The 16323-nt window shown below is 39.1% G+C and overlaps 1 protein-coding gene across 1 annotated transcript in view; it reads left to right on the top strand.

Moving 5' to 3' along the window:
- The window catches only part of LOC124776089, a 147669-nt gene that overhangs the window by 44973 nt on the left and 86373 nt on the right, over positions 1 to 16323 (top strand). The window contains exons 5-7 of the mRNA XM_047250930.1: positions 455 to 556; positions 4261 to 4368; positions 13805 to 13888. Of these exons, the coding sequence (XP_047106886.1) occupies positions 455 to 556; positions 4261 to 4368; positions 13805 to 13888 (294 nt within the window). The remainder of the gene's footprint in view (positions 1 to 454; positions 557 to 4260; positions 4369 to 13804; positions 13889 to 16323) is intronic.

The following is a 16323-nucleotide window of genomic DNA, read 5'->3' on the forward strand; positions in this document are numbered from 1 at the left end:
AAAATTCAATTTTATATTGCTGTGGCGTAGATTGTTCAACACTTTTTGACTATATATCAATCTGACATCTGTAAATAACCTTAATCCTTGTAGATTGTCATGCAGCATATACAAACTTGTATACAAGTTGTCATGCAGATGGCAAACTATGATCTCTCCATAACATAGGAGTGACTTCCTTATTTACTGTTGTTAATTAAAATATGTTAAAGAGACATTTAGAAGGAATGATATAGTCTCATTATAAACAGAAAGTAATTGCTAGGTTTTTCCCTGTGGTTGAATATATTAAGAATTATTGTGCCTAGGTTATCAGTCCTGAATAGTAGATCAAATTTGATTGGAACACTTGAAGGGCTGGTGAACAACAGTGAAGACAATGTCATGAGACAATATTCTTTGTGTTTCTTTTGTATAGACTGATTAATTACAGCATTATTGATCATAATTGCAGAGATGCAAGTGGAGATCAGGCGAATGATGATAGTTATCATCATTCCTTTCAGAAACTTGAGCGACCCATGCCTATAATACTCCATGCGCACAGACCACTTTTGTAAGTATTGTCACACTTTTTTTACTGTGTGTTTTTGTTTTAATTTTTAATTTACTGAAAAAATTATGTGTTGCACATGTTGGCTTAGCTTGCACAACATAATGTAATGGTATAAAATAATACAGCGATTGGTGCTATTTTTGTAATTTACAGAATAACAGGCCTACAATTTTAATACTGGAATCTGATACTAAATTTACCCTCAATGTACTTTAGTTCGACATTTAGTAGTTTCTGGCATATGGTAGCAAAAGACTTTTCTATTGTTCTTTGTCCATTCCAGTGACCTTGAACGCGATGAAGTTTTTGAATGCAGCAATCGGAAGACATAATTATTTTTATAATTAGTTGATGACTTAAGACCAATACAATTACGAATGTTGCCCTAGCTTAGTTGCATGATTGTTTGAGTGTAGACCAATTTTGAAGTAGTGGAAGGATCTGTCACACGCTGTATCTGTATTAATAGAATTTCACTTGCCAGTTATTAGATAAAACTGGCTGAAAAATATTCCTCTTTGAGAAGAAAAAAAAGCAAATATGCTCCTCTTTAAAAGACTCTGACTGAAAACTGGGGCATCAGCTGTCTCATTCCACCTTTGTCACCAAAAATTTTGGCTTGCGAATATATTTGTGCTCTTATAATGCAGACTGTTCTAAATCCTTTTACACAGTCTCTATTTGTTGTGAAGGTTCCATACTCAGCATCTGCCTTTCACTGCTCACTGTCGGATCTCCCATTGTCTCCTTCTCTTTGTCTGTCTCTCCCACTGTCACTGTCTTCACCCCTTTCTCTCACTCTTCTATATCACTGCCTCCTTTTCTGACACTTTCACTGTCTCTTCGTCCTACTGCCATTGGCTTTGTCCCATTGTATTTCTCTCCCTTAGCCACTGTGTCTTTCTTCCTCTCTGACCGCCATTGTGTCTTTAAGTCAGCTTATATAGGTATGAAGTGCCCATTATACTGAGACAGCATGTCATAAAGTTTTATTGGTGAAAACATACAACCAAAACATAGTTTGGTGACCTCAGAAACCTTGTGATGACAACAGAGCACTTTCCATGTGTTCATTATGTAAAATAAAACTCATTTATTCATCAGACTAAATATTACATGTATAAGTACTGTAACTTTGAATCTCTGGATATCAGTATTTGATAGTGATATCAAAAAATGTTCCAAGGTACCCCAGAAACATCATCTTCAGAAAATATGGTAAAAATTTCGACGATTATATAAATTATAGAAGTGACCACCTGTACAGTTTGTACTTTTCTTGCCAAAATATTATGGCGTTTTATGTGTACCTTGATAAAGGATAAATATTTTTGAAAACAGTGTTTCTGTATAACTGTCTAAACAGTGTATAGTTACAATTTAAACCAATTTCTGTTATTAGTAATTTGCGGCCCAAAGCGCAAAAATGATGAACAACCATTTTTATGCAGAAGTATGGTAACTTTGAACCTCTCGATCTCAATAATGGATACTGATATTGAAAAAACTTTTGAAGTTAGAAGTGGTCATCCCTACAATTGGTACTTTCGGTACCCAAAAATCATGGCTTTTTGGGGGGTTTCTCAGGAACCGCCATGAACAAATGGTGTTTTTGTAAACCACCTAAGGCCTCCACTTTCCTCAGTTTGCCTTTGCTGGAGGAGTGTTTAAATATTGACCCCATACTTAGGGTAGCTACAGTATGCCTGTTCTTCTAATGGGTACACTATGTGATCAAAAGTATCCAGACACCCCCCCAAAAACATATGTTTTTCATATTAGGTGCATTGTGCTGCCACCTACTGCCAGGTATTCCATATCAGCAACCTCAGTACTCATTAGACATCATCAGAGAGCAGAATGGGGTGCTCCACGGAACTCACAGAATTCAAACGTGGTCAGGTGATTGGGTATCACTTGTGTCATATGTCTGTATGTGAGATTTCCACACTCCTAAACATCCATAGATCCACTGTTTCTGATTTGTTAGTGAAGTGGTAATGTGAAGGGACACTACAGCACAAAAGCGTACAGGCCGACCTCGTCTGTTGACTGATAGAGACCAATGATAGTTGAAGAGGGTCGTAATGTGTAATAGGCAGACATGTATCCAGACCATCACACATGAATTCTAAACTGCATCAGGATCCATTGCAAGTGCTATGAGAGTTAGGTGGGAGGTGAGAAAACTTGCATTTCTTGGTCGAGTGGCTGCTCATAAGCCAGACATCACGCCAGTAAATGCCAAACAACGCCTCGCTTGGTGTGAGTTGCACAAACATTGGACAACTGAACAGTGGAGAAACGTTGTGTGAAGTGACGAATCACAGTACACAATATGGTGATCTGATGACGGTATGATGTGGGTATGACGAATTCCTGGTGTGCTAGTGTGTGTAGTGCCAGCAGTAAAATTCGGAGGCAGTGGTGTTATGGTGTGGTCGTATTTTTCATTGAGGGTGCTTGCACCCCTTGTTTTGCATGGCACTCTCACAGCACAGGCCTACATTGATGTTTTAAGCACCTTCTTGCTTCCCACTGTTGAAGAGCAATTCAGGCAAGGCGATTGCATCTTTTAACACGATCGAACACCTGTTCACAATGCAAGGCCTGTGGCGGAGTGGTTATATGACAATAACATCCCCGTAATGGACTGGCCTGCACAGAGTCCTAACCTGAATCCTATAGAACACCTTTGGGATGTTTTGGAACGATGACTTCGTGCCAGGCCTCACCGACCGACATCGATACCTCTTAATGCAGCACTCCGTGAAGAATGGGCTGCCGTTCCCCAAGAAACCTTCCAGCACCTGATGAATGTATGCCTACGAGAGTGGAAGCTGTCATTAAGGCTAAGGGTGGGCCAACACCATATTGAATTCCAGCATTACTGATGGAGGGCGCCATGAACTTGTAAGTCATTTTCAGCCGGGTGTCAGGATACTTTTCATCACGTAGTGTATACAATCAGTCACTAGGCAAAGGGTTATCCAAAACACTTGACCCTTTATCTCTGCAATCAACTGAACCTTGAGATATGACCACCTGAAATATTGCATTTTCATGTGTGATTTTTTGCACTGTATTGATACCATGCACTGATTTATTTAGAGAATCAGTTGATATAGGGTTTGACTGAACGCTTGTTTTAAAATTTCTGAGAAGAAAGTGTGAATCATAGTTTGTGATCATAAGGCATCCAAATTTCAGAAATGACTGTTAGTACATACCCGTGTACCAAAGTACCTGTATTTAATGCAGTTGTGTGATGCCCAAGTATCTGTATTGAATGCAATTGTTTGGAGCTGTCTTCGCTAGTTGCATATGGCCTATTACTTCAATTTGTTTTGTTGTAGTTAACCAATAATTAAATGTAAGAATCTTTTTCATGTTGGAGTAATTTTTGATATGCAGAAGTTAATAATGTGAATATGAACACTGTTTAGCAAGTAGAATGTAAGTTATTGATTGTTTGGTTTAAGAGAACTTCAAAAAATATTTGTTTTAAAATATTTTTTGAATCTTTAAGATCGATGATGTAGGAGTGCTATGTGCACTTCCACACTGATTTTGACATCTTTGTTAGTTAAAATTACTCAGAAGATAATATCTGTTTGGTAGGTATAGCTTCATAATTTGTTACTCTGAAATGTTGATAATTTTCCCACTTTTAAAAATCTTAACATTAGTTCATTGTGTTTCAGAAGTGCTACTATCAATGGACCACAAACAAGTATGGCAGTTGGTGCAAATGGTGCAGTACTGGAACAAAACACAATCTCATCTGATGAAAATGCAGTTGACAATAGAAGGTGCTGTGCTATCTGCAATGGTCATTTTGTTTTCAGTTTCTTTGTGTGTCTGTGTGCCGGTACTAAGTTTTATTCAAAACCAATTTTGATACAGGTGCACGAGCTCAGGAATAGTTGAGAAAAAGGTAGAGAGTATCAGTGCTTCTAGCCAGAGGTAGTGCCCTACATAGACTGCAGTAAGGAGGAGGAGAAACTATCACCACTTAACTATTCAGTTGGTCTCACATAAAACAAGAAAATTAATAAGCCTGATAAAGCTTTACTTTGACCTGTCTTTTGTCCTCAGCACACTGTTAACTCTGTGGAATTGAATTATTAACTGCTATGCCATTTTTTCTACTCCACAATTCTTTTCTCCACCCTGATCGAGACTTTGGAGTGACTTTTGTACCACCTAATCAAAAAAATTCCCTTTTATTTTTTTCTATCGGTTACTGCCTTTTCAACAAAACTACTATCTTTAAGCTTTGTATATCTACCTACAATCTTTATTTTGTGTGTATGGGGAGGGGAGGATGTTCTCTCTCTACTCCAAGCATTTTTGTTTCAGAAAATCATGGGTCTCTTCAAATTTTGTATGTCTACCATTCTCACTTGTGTTTGTTTTCATGGTGACAAGTTGTCCCTAATATATCAAATGGGAACTTTTCTTGCACTTCTTTCACAAAATGTTTGACACCATGTGTAGAACTGATCAGCAGTTGACAATAACATCTCTCTCTCTCTCTCTCTCTCTCTCTCTGTCTCTCTCTCTCTCTCTCTCTCCCCCCCCCCCCCCCCCCCTCATATATATATGTGTGTGTGTGTGTGTGTGTGTGTGTGTGTGTGTGTGTGTGTGTGTGTGTGTGTGCGTGTGTGTGTGTTCCCCAAACCCAAAACCATCGAATGGAAATTTTGTTGGGGTTACTTTAAGCCAAAAATTTTGATTATTATTCAGACATGTTTTTACGAGTAAAACAAATTTTTCATAATCATGTTTTGAAATAAAAGGACAACTTTCTCCATAGTGTCATTATGGGTGCCTACAATGTGGATCACTATTATCGGGTATTTTATACTTCACCATTAGACATCAGTTTGCCAAATCAACTGCTAGAGAGAGCACTAAGAACTACAAATCACCAAAAACTAAAAACCAATACCCCCAGAGTTACCTTATAACCTATTGATGAGTCACTTTTGTACTTCCTGAAAGAATGAAGTATCCAATAGTAACACACATTCATAAAGGTGAAGATAAGTGCGTCAGGATATTGAAACTTCTCCCTGAGAGAAACATTTTTTAACAGCAGCTCAACTTGGCTTTCGTTAATACTTCTTTACTGAGAAGGTTACGCATTTCCTCAAGAACTCACTTGTGGCAGAACTAAACAATGAAAATTACCCCGTTGACATTTTTCTACGATGTGCCAAGTCTTTGTGTAGACTATGTAATTCTGCAAGGGAAGTTAAAAAGGTATGGCATTTCAGAATTGTCGCTTGCATGGATGGAGGCTTATACACTGGTGTGTAAAACTTAAGGATGAAAGTAACTTTTGCATGATGTGTCACTGCCAAGTAACTCAATTGATTTGGCATTGCATGCTGTGCGTTGTGATCCCACACTAGTCACAAGGTTGGTAAGGAGTTCTTGTGGTAGGATGTTTCATTCCTCCACCAGCACAGTTGACAACAGCTGGATAGTCATTGGTGCATGTGGATGTGGTGCAATACGTCTCCCCAACCTGTGCCACATGTGCTCAGTGGGATTTATGTCGGGGGAACAGGCAGGTCAGTCCATTCATCAAATATCCTCTTGCTTCAAGAGCTCTTCCACCTGTGCTGTTTGATGCAGTCGCACATTGTCATCCATAAAAGTGAAGTCAGGGCCAAATCCAACCGTAAAAAGTTGCACTTGAGCAGGAGTACAGTATCACAATAACATTGACTAATAGCTGTACCGTGTTCAAAGATTTGGAGGTCAGCACATCCTTGCGTCATTATGTCTTCCCCCACTGTAACGTGGATCGCCAATATGATTATGTTCGACAGTGTTCCTGGATGTGTTATGTATTCCCACCTCTCGCCATATGAGGATATGTTGAGAATTGCTCTTCAGTCTGAATCTGCCCTCATCCGAGAAAAGCTTGCAACCCCACTCGTCATTAGTCCAGTCCCTATGCCCTTGTCTCCATCCCCACCGATGTTTGGGTGACAGTGCAACATAATGTTCTGGTTGTCAGGAAGGAGACCACCCCAGTGTAGGCATTGTGCCATTGTAGAACGTGCGAGTGTGTGCCTTGCAGTCCTGTTTAATGTGGTTGCAAATGTACATGCTGTTTTAGGTGGGTTTCTTCATGCCTGTTGCACAATGTAGCAGTCATCTTCTACTGTAGTTGACCGGGGCTGACCACCTCATTCCCTTTGGGCAACAGTGCCTGTGGTTCGGAACACTCCCCACACACATGAAACAATGCCGTGAGCAATACCAAACTAGTGGGCTCACTCATCCTTCTAGTTTCCTGGATTCTTCTCCATGTGAAGTCATGCAAATGTTGCCTCTGGGCCATGTTGTAATGAAGAATGCCACCACATCACACTTTAAATACTCACTGATCGATACATGTTGTCTTTTCCCGTTTCCTCAACTGCCTCGTGTTGCATGGCCAGCCCCATTTGGCACTACAATCGTACTGACCTCACACCATGTGATGTCCAGCTTTCTGGACACGCTTAGAAGACTTGTGGCAACATTATTGTACATTTTCATCCATTCCCACCATGTTGTTGTTATGTTATGTTTATCAAACAAAGGGAACTCCAGGTAGGATAACAACAATGTAGGAAGAGATAGATTGCTACTTATTGTAAAGATGACAAGCTAAGATGCAGACAGGCACAACTAAAGAACACTTACACAAAAGGATTTGGCCTCAGTCTTTGTTGGACAAAGAGAAACACACACCATTAATTCACACAAGCAACCACACCTCATGCACACAAGACCGCCAACTCTAGAAGCATTCTGGCCCAAGCTGCCAGAGTTGACAGCCATGTGGGCATGAGGTATGCTAGCTTGTGTGAATGAACGTTGTGTGTTTCTCTTTTTCCATTGATGGCTGAGGCCAAATGCTTATATGTAAGTGTCTTTTAATTGTCAATATTATGAAAAGGATACATTGCTACTAACCATATATCAGAGATGATGAGTCACAGATAGGCACAACAAAAAGACTGTCAAACAAGTAAGCTTTTGGCCAAGTAAGTCTTCATCGGAATCAAACAACATGCACATTCACACAACAAACACACGCACACATGTGCACACAACTCACAAATGACCATAGCCTCTGGCTGCCGAGGCCAAAGTGGCACAGCTAGAGACTGTGGTCATGTGTGTGTGAGATGCATTTGCGTGAGTGTGTGTGCATGTTGTCCGATAGCAGTTAAGGCCTTTTTGGCCGAAGGCTTACTTGTTTGAGAGTGTTTTTGTTGTGCCTATCTGCAACTTAGCATTCCACTATTTGGTGAGTAGTAATATATCCTTTTCATAATATTATCATTTCCATTGTGGATTTTTATCATTGTGTGTCTTTTAATTGTGCCTGTGTGCAACTAACCTAACCTAACCTAACCTAACCTTAGGTATGGTGCCCCACATGGTTCAGGGTTTGGTCCGCTCCTGTTCTAAAGGTGATAGCTGTGTGTGGAGCAGGAGTGGTAAGGTATTGGACTCCAGAAAGCAAAGATATTGCAGAGCAAAAACTTGAACTTCCAAGTAAGCTTGAGTAGTTTAAAAAATGTGAAAACTGTACAGCTACTAAAGCTGCAAAGCATTTTTCAAGACAATTTAACAGAATTGAAAAAAGAGAAATGCTCTTCAATTAAAAGATAAAGTTGTGATACCATTTGCAAGATTCACAGGCAGAATAAAACTTCAAAGATTAAAGGCAGTATCAGAATTACAATCTGCTTCTTTGTAGTAAGCCTGCTGTTTCAATAAGTGTGCGGGTAATATGGAACAGTGGTGACATGGGATATCACGGTACCAAAACAAAACTTATGAAACTACCTAGGTGTGACTGTAGGGGCATTGCCACTCAACAGCACCTTCTGTGAACCAAAAGAAGAAAAAATACCTTCCAGGTGCCAAACAATATTACCAGGGGTCATCCCCCAGTTAGGGGGATATCTGTTCCCGCTCCCGGTCTGGGGTAGCATCCCCAAGTAATTGACAGACAACTTGTTCACAGGGTTCTGTTCCCGATTAGGTCTCAACAGACCTCTACTGGTATTTGTTTTAGGCTGCTTCACACACTTAACAACATTATGTATATCGAGCCACAAGCTTCCTCACGTCTAAATTTAACATGGACCATGTTAGATGGTTCTTAATTTTTTGAATCATTTTATTAGTCTCTAAGTTTGCTCCTCCTGAGACATACTACTTACGACATCAGCCATTTGGTTATCAGAATCTTTTATATACCTCACTGAAAGCTTAAATGCAGAAATGTGAACTACTCACTGGGCTATTCTCCTGGGTTTTTAGGGCCTTGCCAAAACCTAGCTCAGCCCTTGATCAAGTCATCAGTATACAGCATTTATGCTCAAGATAGAAGCAAAACTTCTCTAAACAAATGAATATTTGATTTCAGGAATGGACAAGTACTTGAGGCGTAAGCAGTAGTCTGAAGTTCCCCATCTTACTCCTAAAGCAGAACTGCTGCTACCCCGGCATTGGATGCGTGCATTTAAAACAAATTCGTTCCCAAAATCTGGGATTGCTAGTACCGGTGCATTACTTAGAGCCTGTTGGCTCTGAGACTAGCAAAAAACATCACACCTCGTCACATCCTTGGTCATGAAACTCATAATATACTCATACATATACTAGCAATTGCTATACACAGGAGTTCCATGTAACAGTCAAGAGCTTGTGCTAAGAGAGCAGAGTGCTGCTTGACCTTAAATGTAGTCAGCTTTTGGAGTACAACATGTTGGTAGCCTTGAAGACTGTTACTCCTGTTTCATTTCGCCAAAGCATGGCCAGGGACATTACAATAGAATGGGTCTCCAATGACAAAACCGTCCGTTTATGTTTAACAAATGAAGTCTCACCATATTCAACATAGTGCCAGTGCATAGATGAAATTCCAGTGAATGATCAGTAACCAGCAGCCAAGGTCTGTAATATTCCATAACAGCAACTCATCACACAATCAATTTCTAAATATCACCAGTTTGCTGAAGAGTAAATATTTAGATGGTACCAGTGATAACCATCTTACATTTGCTTGGTGCATAAGTTTGTAGTGTTTTTCCATAAGCTTAATAAACATTACAGATACAAATAACAGAGACTTTGGTCATCAATAATATATTCTCCTTCACTGTTTGCAACAGTCTGCCAGTGCTGGGGTAACTTTTCAATTCCACAACTATAGGAATCACATGGTTTTGAGGCAAAGAGCTCTTCAAACCATGTTTGGAATGCATTTTCATCCTGAGAGGAAATTACTTAAATATTGTCCAATAGAGAGTGGGAAAGGTGAAAATTGTGGCACAAGATCAGGTGAATAAAGCGGGTGCAGAATGACTTCCCTGCTGAGAGCCATCAGAATATTTATGAACTAACACTGCCCCCAGCCCATGCTGGGACGCATCTGTTGCTAACACTAAATATTGAAGTAGTCGGTAGGTTACAAGGCAAGATGCAGATTGTATCATCAGTAAGTTCATCAGAGCGGGACAAGGGATACGTTTCAATGATAGACTGGGCATTGACAGAAACTTTGAAACTGCCGCAAAGGCGTGCCGTACCGGCGGCTTCTTGACATTGATTAAGGGGGTGATCTATTCACTGTATGTCATCAGTTGGACAAGTCCAGATGCCTTGAGGCGGTAGAGCTCAGCCTTGACTTGGTCACAGATTGCCATTGGCACTGGGTGAGCCCGAAAGAAATGGGGTCTGGCCTTCATGGTGATGTGGGCTTTGAAATTATTCGCACAATCCAAACCTGCAGAAAACAGGGCGGAAAATTCAGAGCATAAAGAGACGAGTTGTGTATAAGCCACTTCATCAGAGAAGAGATTAACTTTAAAGGAAATAGTAAACTCTAAAAGGTATAGGTGTTCAAACCAAACAAATTTTTGGTGCGTGCATTGTTTACCACAAGACAAGTCAATGGACAAAGCACAGATTTGTATGTGACTGGGGCCTAGAAAATACCTAATCGCGGAATGTTTTATTTTTGTAGGTGATTAATATATGTGACACTGGCACTAAAGGGGGGAGAACCCAAGTTGAGTAGCGACGCAGCAGCACCAGCTTCGACTTGCATGTGCATAAACTTCCAATAAACCTTGACATCAATAAAAGGCGTATTGGGTGCAACGGAGGTTGCCGATACACAATTGACATCCATGTCAGTGTCTGCCGTAAGCTGCTCTAATTTTGCATTACAAACAGGAACAATGTAGCCCATTTTGTTGCACTTGTGTCAAACAGCCCACTGCTTAGAACAATCCGGCCTATTGAGGGTGACAAAACATGACGGACAAAAGAGAAGTGTGGATAATTTGCATTGCTGTTCACCACTGGGCTTGCTGTGTTGCTGCTGTGGCCATTGCTGCCCCAATGAGTTGGGCGGGCCGCCGTGATGTTTTGCTCACACTCAGACTTCTGCCACCATATTGTCTCCCCATGAACCATCCAACAAACGGTGGGGGGAAACTGGTTAAACTTCTGCAAACTCACACCATGATTCAATTGCAGTATCCGCAGCCCTAAAAACTTCAAAACGATTGTGCGATATTCAGAACGTCAAAGAGGGAGGGATATTCACATTGATGTGTCATTTTGCCATGTTGTTGGGCTCTGTTCTTCAGGAAGAATTGCAGAACCTATTAATGGAATGACCTAATGAAAACATGCTTTGGATTGAGAGCAAACCAACGAAAGACAAAAGTAGTGAGGAGTAACAAAAATTAAATTATTGATGAATTTAACATCAATATTGGAGACCTAGAAGGAGATAGAGTGAAGGAATTATTCTATCTTGGAAGCAGCAGAGCAGGTGATGGACAAAGCAGGCAACATGAAAAATAGACTAGCACAGACAAGAGGTCATTTGTAGACAAAAGAAGTCAGCATTGGCCTTAATGAGAAGAAGAAATTTATGAGAATGTCTGTCTGAAACACACCATTGTTTGGAGGGGAATAAGGGGCTGTCGGGAAAACAGGAAGAGAAGAGAATCGAATCATCTGAGATGTGATGCTATGGAGCATGGGTAATCAACCGTCTTTACCACCACACGCTTTCATACCTTTGTTAGTAGTAAAATTTTCTTACCGCCTGCTGGTTGCTGAGTAGAAGAGTAACTTTACTTTACACAATTTATAAAGCAGTGTTACAGCAAGATGTCAAAATTTTATGAAAGCTATGAAAATGTTTGTACAGCGTCTAACTGCATACCACCCATCATGGCCCCTGTAATGTCCAATAGTGGGTGGCAGGCATCGGGTTGACTATCACTTTATAGAAGGATATTAGGTGGACTGATGAGATATGAGATGAGGAGGTTTTCCACAAGATCAGCGAAGAAAGGAACATACAGAATGATAAGAAGAAGGGATAGAATGACAAGAAATGTGTTACGACATCCGGGAATAACATATCTTTCTTGGTACTTGAGGGAGCTGTAGATGATAAATCCTGTATGGAAGAAAGAGATTGGAATGTATCCAATAAAAAATTGAGGTCATTGAGCATAAGTGCCACTCTGAGATGAATACGTTGACACAGTAGAGGACGTTTTTAGAGGCCACACCAAACCAGTCAAAGTACTGATTTTTTTTTTTTTTTTTAAGGAGAGGGGGGACACCACATGTGTGAAGACATTATTAAGCGTACTTTTAGACCTTTTTCTTTCCTCTGGCTTTGGAATTTGGCTTTAGTGTGTCCTTCTAGCAGTATAATAGAGCATTTTTGTTAGCATTTGCTTCATTGTTGATGTGTAAATTTTCGCAGAATTTTTATCTAGTACTTTTTACAAAAGATGCTGAGTTGCAACTGCAGTTTGGAGTCCATGTTAAAATGTAGATCTCCCTACAGGTGGCTGGGAAAGACATTGAAGAGTTCAGAGAAAGGCAACAGCATACCACCTACACTGGGGGCTATGTCTCATAAAACCTTCAGGTTGACAACAGATTTACTTTTAACTTATTGAAAGAATGTGCATGTTTTTTATGTAAAACATTATATGATGCAAATAAACCTTCTAAGGCTCATTGGCCATTAACTGTTCATTCTCACTCATTATGCACTTATCGAATCTGATCAGTTGATTGATCCACCATTATGATAAACTCTTTGGTCAGTCTATTGTCGATTATGCTCCCAGTCTTCTGTGGGCCATTGTGTAGTCCTCATAGTTTCCTCATGTTGTAAACAAACACCTTGCATGGAAGCCAGCATTATACCATGTGTGTCAAACAAAATAGGCAATCCCAGGACAAATAAACTGAGTTCAATTTCGTGTTGGTATGCTTAAAGACTGAAATAAATTAAAATTGCTTCGTAGCAGAATATGTTACAATTTTAAGTGAAAATTAGTGTTTTTCTCTAACAGTTTCTTACTGTTCACTAAATTACTTCATATATTAATAAACTAACAGAAACAAACTCACTCTTCTTGTTCACTGAAAGTGAAACCATTTCTATTAATGCCCATCGGGCATATCAGTACAAAAGGTACTGTTACAAGTTTGTCACTTGCTTATGCTATCGTTAATGACACTAGACAGTGAAATTCAAAGAGGAAACTACAGTATGCTTCACCTACTATATGTGTGTGGAAATAACAACAAAATAAAGCATGGGATTCATTCACACATTAATCAGTGAATACTGAAGGGTGAATTCTATTACATATTTCAAGATGTACTACATATACAAAAACATATACTTGGTTATTGCTTGACTGGGCCATAGAAACATTATAGTATGGCTTGTGTGGACTGCAAGTCAAGAGTTTGACACCCATTTTGTAAATCCATGTGTACAAAATTGCAATATCTCATCTCCACTACCTTCCACAATATAGTATGTATTGGGTGTAGGGGTTGACTTTGACTGTACATAAGTCTCAAAGCATTCAACTCTGAGGCTTTTTTCCATGCAGTTTTCATGTTTTGTATGGCAGTCGTGTTGACACAGGTATTTCAAAAGACAAGAAAGCTGGCACTGTCAACCATTTCTCCTAGTGTCATCCGGCACATGCTTAGAGTTTGCCTGTATATGTGTATTTAATAAGTCATAAAAGATGTTACCAGACTGGTCCTTAATTAACACCTATTTATGAGCATTTAGGTTTTCTGCAAATACCATTTGTCAAAAGCTTTATGTAGTTATTTATAATTATAATGTGACTTAACTATCTTTTTTTCACACAGGGATCTTGTTCCAATTAGAGAGAGTTCTGCTCAAGGTTTTTCAAGAAACTTTAATACCAGTGATTCATGCAATGGTAGCACCGAGTAAGTTTTCAACTTTAACTATATTGTGAGCCAGTAGTTGTATCTTACCAACTGTGATGTAACTGACCTGAATTTCATGGTCTTTCCTCGGTAGCAATTCCTCCTGGCGACTTTAAAAGCTGAAAGTTCACACAGGAGTCGGATGTGGCAGCATTAAAAATGCACACAACACCAGTAGTTAAGTTGAAATTAAACATTTTGTTCACTGTGAAGTTTAGTGAGTAAGTACGTGGCCAGTTTTTACATTATGAACAATTGTTAGTGCAAGTCTACAAGCCAGCACACACAATAACAGTGGTGTAGTTTTCAATAGTGGCCCAAACTAAACGATCCACATTTATAAAAAATTGACTTAGTTCTTACATAGCACAATCCTTGAGTAATTTGTTACGGTTGGTTACACCATGGTAGTTTATTCAAGTCAGTACACATTAGACATCACCATGTCCTACAATTACTCACTTCAGTACAATAACCTTACATGCTTCAAGTATTCACAACACATTTCAGGCAGAACACTCATTAATTTTACGTACTGAAGTCACCCAGAAGTAATTAAACATGATAGTTTTTGAGTTCCACAGTGCCCGGAGTGTGTGTTCTTGCATGAAAAAGATACATAATAGTAAAGTTGAGTCGAACAATGAGGCACACCTGTCATAGGTTTTATTCATTACCTATCAAACTGCAGACTGACAATTTTGGGTGGAGCTCAGCTACTTGTAGACAGGTGTAAGAACAGACTGATGTTTTGAAAAGGACATAATGCTTTGAAATATGGATGGAATTTACTTTTTTTGATTAAGTACAGTAGCCAATAGAGTTTTATACACAGAAAACATCGCAGCCTACAGATTTATAGAAATACATGAACAGTATTTTTCTTCAGCATTGTGAGTCTGATGATTCATATGGAGGAGTGCTTTTTCACAAAACAAAGTGAATTACATGAAATTATTTATTAGTAACCTAATTAATCAATGCTGTATGTCAGATGGTAAAGAAAAGTTAAGGTAACAAAAGCAAGTAGTTGAAGTCCAGAATCCAACAGTGTTTTGACACCATCAGCAATAGAGAATGGTACTGGCCCAGAAATTCAAGTGTAATTATTGTAAAAAATAATCAGCATTCGGTAATTCAAAATACTTTACAAGAAAGTCTGACTCCTTAACTTTTGTATGGTGTAGGTTACTTTCTTCAAATGTGGTGACTAGCTCACCAGGTTTTACACATCTCAAACTGTAGCACTTACTACAGTTAAATATAAGGGGGGATTTTTGTTGGACTGTAGTTTGCAAATGGTGGTATGTTAATTTACACAAACATCTTTCTCCACTCGTGCAGCATAAGTTAAGGAGTTTCATTTCAACTGTCTTTATTGAAACTGATCATCCGTCATTTTACATACCATGCCATAATGGACACACAAAGTGTATTTGACTTTCTTGTCTGATATCGGGCGCTGAAGACCTTGCTGTCGTGCGCCCCCAACACCCCTCTACTACTACTACTACTACTACTACTGTCTGATATCAACCAGATACGTTTATAACCTAACCTAACCTAACCTATGTCATCAGGATCTATAAATCTTTTATATAAAATTCAGTATGTGTTAATTCTGCAGACAGTGAGAAGTGCTCATTTTTCATTCAGTTAATCTGTCTGTTTTGGAGTCCACCTTATGACAATTTTCAATCATATGCTCCCAGTAATGAAAATTTGGGTACCACTTAACAGCAATCACTTGGTAACCCAGTTCTCATATGGAGACATATCTTTTTGTCATAGATATTGCAAGGGATTAACACAAAAATGCAGCAGCATCCCCAAGAATGGATTTATCTCTCCTTTTCTTGTGCCTTTGCTCCACGCTGGTGCAGGATCATCATGCTAATTAATAAATTTGTCATGATTAATTTAAGGTGTAACTGGATGCCCTTCCTGTTGCCCATCACCAGTATTCATCTACAGGCAATAAAGGCTGAAGGAATTGGTGACTTGCGGATTACATGTCCCATGATCATGTATACTCCTCATACTGCCTGGTAAGGCAGCAGTCAGAAAAAACCTAACACTTTATCAGTAATGGTATATATATTTTTTACATTTACATCACGTCTATGTATTAAGCATTGGTTGTAGTTATAATTCACTGCCTGTCTGTGTTTGTGCAACTCTTCACATCTTTTTAGGTACTGGTAACTGACGTCTGCATTTACATAACAATGTAGTAAATATTTCTTATTTTAATAACATACATCAACATTTTGGGCTTCAGTTAATTAGTTTATTAACACATAATATGCACAATACAGTTCCAGCATAGATTTAAGTGAAGTCAAAGTTACGTTGGTAATCAAAGTATGAACAAAGCTAAAATTATCTTAAGAAGAGGAATGCGAGGAGCATTCAATGAATTTGAAAGTCAAATT

Source organism: Schistocerca piceifrons, chromosome 2, assembly GCF_021461385.2.
Source record: "Schistocerca piceifrons isolate TAMUIC-IGC-003096 chromosome 2, iqSchPice1.1, whole genome shotgun sequence".
Lineage (NCBI taxonomy): Eukaryota > Metazoa > Arthropoda > Insecta > Orthoptera > Acrididae > Schistocerca > Schistocerca piceifrons.